The sequence below is a fragment of the Eimeria necatrix genome, genomic scaffold, assembly GCF_000499385.1.
Source record: "Eimeria necatrix Houghton genomic scaffold, Enh_scaff839, whole genome shotgun sequence".
NCBI lineage: Eukaryota > Apicomplexa > Conoidasida > Eucoccidiorida > Eimeriidae > Eimeria > Eimeria necatrix.
Window position 1 is genome coordinate 11,584 of NW_013654647.1, and position 4,812 is coordinate 16,395.

Genomic DNA, 4,812 nt, shown 5'->3' on the forward strand with positions numbered 1-4,812 from the left:
ATGGCGCCTCTTACACTACTTGCCTTGTTTAGCGCCTCATTTGTGTTCCTGAGCAAAGCACAGGAAGATGAAGGGTCCATTCCCGAATCAATAGAACTTACCGTCAAATTCGGTAAGTGCAAATGCATAAGACTCTGTCAATCATGTAGATTACTGCATGAGCTAGCTAGCACTGGTCCCTAGATCCTTGAGCGCTGGGCGTGCGACATCTCAAGGAAAACATGCTATTGGAAGCCCGCGTTCATGCGAACTGAGCAGTTGTTGCTGACACATGTGGAGGTTTTGCTTATCTGCTTTGTTGTGGCCTTAGAATCGGAAGGCATGTGCTTGGAGGAGATCAATGCTGCTCGTAGGAAGGCAGGATTCTCCAATTTCACACAGCCTGCCAGTGGAAGTGAAGCGGCTCTACCTTCCGAAGAAAACGTTCAACTTTGGTACCCTGTTTGCTTGGCAGCGACGCCGGTAAGTTGCTGAGTTCGCCAATTGTCTGCTGTGGCTCACTATCTTCATATCGAGGCTGCACCTTATTGCTATTTTCTGCAGGGAGGAACAATAGATACTGGCAAATTTCCCCCCGGAACTTTCGCCGTCGCTCCCCAGTCATCCACCAAAGTGGACTGCGATGAAACTGTGGATCGCTGGAAGGCAGCTTACAAGAATTTCGATGGGCCTCCTCCCGGGAAGTTTGCCTCTTCGGAAGTGTACAACAATCTAGACAACCTTTCGCTTGTAGCCATGTACAACCCGTCGGCGGATGCCAGTGCAGACTGCCGCGTTATGACCTGCACGCAAACACCAAAGGCGACTGGCGATCCGAATGTGGCAGGGCAACAAAGTGGCGGTCAGGCTGGAGAAAAACATGCCTACGCCTTGGTTTGCGGGACCATGCCCAATGCACTCCCAATAAACGGCAGTGGCCCATTCACGTGAGTTTCTCCAGGTCCAGATTTTGTAGCAATTCCTGAATTCGGCTCTTTTTGACAGTTATGTAGGTAGCGTGCGTGCGCTGTGCAGAGAAGAACAATGGGACCGCATTGCTTTTTCGTTCATTGGCTCTGCCACAGCAGTGGCGCCGAGCCTGCTAGCTTTTGCACTGGTGGCGCTTGGGATGGCTGCAGCAGTATGAGTTTGGCGGCAAAAGCTTCACATGCTCTTATTTGAGATGACCCTACGTCGCTGGCGCAAATTCGCATGACAGCGCACTTTGTATCCCGCAGCCGGCTTCCCCACTAGCGTCGTTTCAGTGCTCCAGAGACGGATCTAGTGGTGCAGCTGTGGTGGCACACAACGTTCGGAGGACAAGAGATTCTGAGACCAGTGGGTGTAATAACTTTTTGTATCAACAATGGTGGCAGTTGCTGATGTCCATGTCTTCACTTATTTTTGCATGGCGTCATGGGTTTTTTGGCATATACTGTAATGCCAAGAAGTAAGGATCTCATTTTTGTGTAGCGGAGGGCGGTAAAGAGCAGGTCACAGTAGCGTGTGGATAGTACAGTAATTGCTCCCTGTTGTTGCGTTTGAAATGGAATGCATTGGGGAGGTTATTTCAGCTTTAAGTAGGCGGTGATGCGGTGGCACTGCTTGCAACAGACGTTTGCAAGGTTTTGTTCACCGTGAACCACACGCCTGTGACCCCTGCTGCAACTGCTACTGATGATCCCGGTGTTGATCACAGCGAGTCTGTAGCATTGGTGTGGAAGCGCTTTTTCTCAAAAATACATCGGCGGAGATGCGTTGTCAGCCAGGGCTGGATTGCAGGCGGAAACGCTTGCATTGGCCGACCGTCATAGCGAGAAGCACATTTTAAGGCAAAGAACTCTCGTGTCAATGGAGACCAAGTTTTGAGATGCTTTGCTTTGGCTTGCCCGGCACAGTGTAATATGTTACTGATTCGCAACTGCTTTTTCCCTAGCAGGATCTTGACCAGGCTCAAAGATATGCACCTAAGAGCTGTTGGTTTATTTGCGGCGAACGTCATGGCAACGAATTATGTATCCCACGCAAAACCACTTTCCTGGTGGTAGCAGTGTGTCAGGGCCCGATTAAGCATAGGACGTGTAGTGGTGAATAGATCCTGTCTAGGAGAGGCGGGCATTCCGTTTGGCGCAGTTACGCGCGAATTCCAGTTCGCAGCTGATACTTCTTTTGCATTGAACGCATTGGCAAGAAAGATATTTGCATAGAATGTACTGGCATGAAGGGTATGCATGCAATACCCCAGTGCAGTACGTTTCTTGTCATCGCACTAGCAGTTCCCTTGATATCGTCGCGATAGTCAAGTAACGAAGCAGGTGGGAGGGCCTCCCCTAATTTCGCTGCGTTGACTTTGCGCTTTGTCGCTATAGCGCTCTTTTTCTGGCATGTTTCGCCACCGCTTGGAAATGGGAAATGGGAGGTGCTAATCTACCGAGAGCTGTATCTTTGAAATAAGAGGCAAGGCAGGAATATTTGCCTATCTGCCCCTTCATGTACTACTAATTTTGGAATATCGAGTCAACACTAAGGCAGACGGGTGCTTTGACGCTCAGATATAAGCCATTTTCAGTACTGGTCAGCGTAGATTAGCTGGGAAATTTAAAGGCCATACTACAAGGTTCCCTGTGGAGCGGGAGCAGTAGTGGTCATGTTCCTGCTCCGGCTGATCGCTTTGCCGATCTTGACGCTCATGGCTTCTTGAAGTAATAATATTAGGAGCTTGATTTATTACACATACTAAAATGCATTAACCTTCTGATATAAAACGCTCACCAGTAGGCGGCAGGGCTGCTTTCTAGGCGGGGTTTGGTACAGCATCTAGGACAGCCACCGTGTCTGGAGCTGAACTAGCATGGCGACTTCAGCTCACTGCATTATTTCTGCTTTTTGACGTTGTTACACGTTTTTTGGCTGTTTTATGGGTCAGATGGCACCTTTCAAGCGCCTCCCGGTCTTTGGCGCTTCGCTGCTCCTCGCAGCCACACAAAAAGCTGGGCAGACCATTGATCTCGAACCAGTTTCATACAGTGTTTCACTCGGTGCGTTGCCGTACCGTTTGGCTTCAACATGTGGCGTCTTCTCTATAAAGAAAGCTGATCGCGTTCAACTGCAGTATTTCGAAAGGGATCTGCAGCATCAGGTCGAGATGTCTTTTGCCTGGAGTCTTGTATTGCGGATGAGAGCTTGTCAAATAGAATGATCACCTTTTAAACTTTTACGCCTGTTGGCTTACGTATTCTTGCCTTTCTCAGGACGGGATGGGCTCTGCTTAGGAGAAGTCAATGCTGCGAGACTTCAAGCTGGCCTTGCCGAATTCGCACAGCCAGGCCCAGACAATACAGCGGCACGGCTTCCAGCTGCCGACCCAGTAGATCCGTGGAAGCCTCTTTGTGAGGGCTTGATACGAGTATGCCGCCCACTGCGTTGGCTGTTCTTACAGGAGTGATTTGGATCTCGATGCTTGCAGCACAACCGTTCTGGTTGGATTGCTCTCGTGTTTCTTCAGATGCCCGAGGACAATACAAGTGGAAAAGGCACTGAAAACCAGACATCACTTGGCGGCACAACATATGCGCGCATGCCTGTTGTCTCCACCGAACCTGACTGCACCGCCACAGTGAATCATTGGAAAGCAGCCTTCAAGAACTTCAGTGGGCTACCCCCATCAAGAGAGAAAAGCGCGGACTTATACGGCGATCCAGACAATGTTTCTTTCGTGGCGCTGTACAACCCTTCGCCAAACGCCTATGCAGACTGCCGAGTCGTTACCTGCAACGAACTGGAGAACAAACCATATGTAGACTTGAGCAGCCACACTGTGAAGAGCAACTTCTTGCCTACAGGGAACAGTGCTCATGCCCTGATTTGCTTAACCACGCCCGACGTGCTCCAAACTGGTGAAGCGGACCCTTTCACGTGAGTTTTTCTAGAACTGTGTCTTTCTTTTATTATAATTGTATTCAATGAGTTGCCATAAAATTGCTTTTCAACGTGCTTGTGGTTTTCAGGCAGAAGCAATGGGACCAAATCAAGGCGTCGCTTGGAAACAGCTCACAGGCCACGTTGCCGAGCGCTACAATTCTCTTCGCAGCACTTTTCTTTGCTGCACTTTGGAGTCTGTAGAACTGCTCGCGGCGGCCAATACAATTTTAAGAGGAATTCGCAGCGGCATTTGAAATTGTTACGTTCATGAGAATTTGCCTGGGGCAGGCACACCTGTAGTCGAGGCGTTTTTGAGCTCCGGTGCAGCTGACCCCTGTTCTTACGACCTTCTGTCAAGATAGCATGAACTAATTGTTCCCGTCCGCCTATTCCTCGCATTTATGGTGTGATCTAGGGGGAGGTCCGTGCTGCCGCCGAGGCAGCTGGACTGGACGGAAGTCGTCCAGCCTAACCTAGAGGCAAAAAGAAGCGGCCACCAACAAAAAGCGCAGAGAGTATTTGGGAAAGACTACACATATTTTTGCTCAAAGGAATCACCTTAATGTTATTCCAACTTTCTCATCAGATGCATTCTTAAGCCTTAATTCCAGTCCTCCAGATTGCACTTTCGCAGTGGGCCACTGGAGAGCAGCCTACAAGAGCTTCACTGGAGTACCCCCAGCTTACAAAGACGACAAGCAGCTTTACAAAAATCAAGACAGCATTTACTTCGTCACTCTATGCAACCCTTCAAAAGATGCGACTGCAGACTGCAGGGTCGTCACATGCACTGAAACAACGACGCCTCAATCCCGGCAAGGCCAAGAAGGATCAGCAACACAGCGACACGGCTACGCATTGCTATGCATGACCACACCCGACGTACTCAAAGAAAACGAATCTGCTCCCTTC

The 4,812-nt window shown here is 49.6% G+C and overlaps 2 protein-coding genes across 2 annotated transcripts; both read left to right on the forward strand.

The window, feature by feature from the left end:
• On the forward strand, nt 1-1,126 carry ENH_00078860 (SAG family member; the record flags this gene model as incomplete). Its single annotated transcript, XM_013583153.1, has 4 exons — nt 1-112; nt 311-462; nt 544-926; nt 1,015-1,126. 4 exons carry the CDS (start codon nt 1-3, stop codon nt 1,124-1,126), a joined length of 759 nt encoding a protein of 252 aa, XP_013438607.1.
• Nucleotides 1,127-2,896: 1,770 nt separating this feature from the next.
• On the forward strand, nt 2,897-4,101 carry ENH_00078870 (SAG family member; the record flags this gene model as incomplete). The annotated part of the gene is made up of 4 exons (XM_013583154.1): nt 2,897-3,017; nt 3,231-3,385; nt 3,485-3,894; nt 3,987-4,101. 4 exons carry the CDS (start codon nt 2,897-2,899, stop codon nt 4,099-4,101), a joined length of 801 nt encoding a protein of 266 aa, XP_013438608.1.
• Nucleotides 4,102-4,812: the final 711 nt, after the last annotated feature.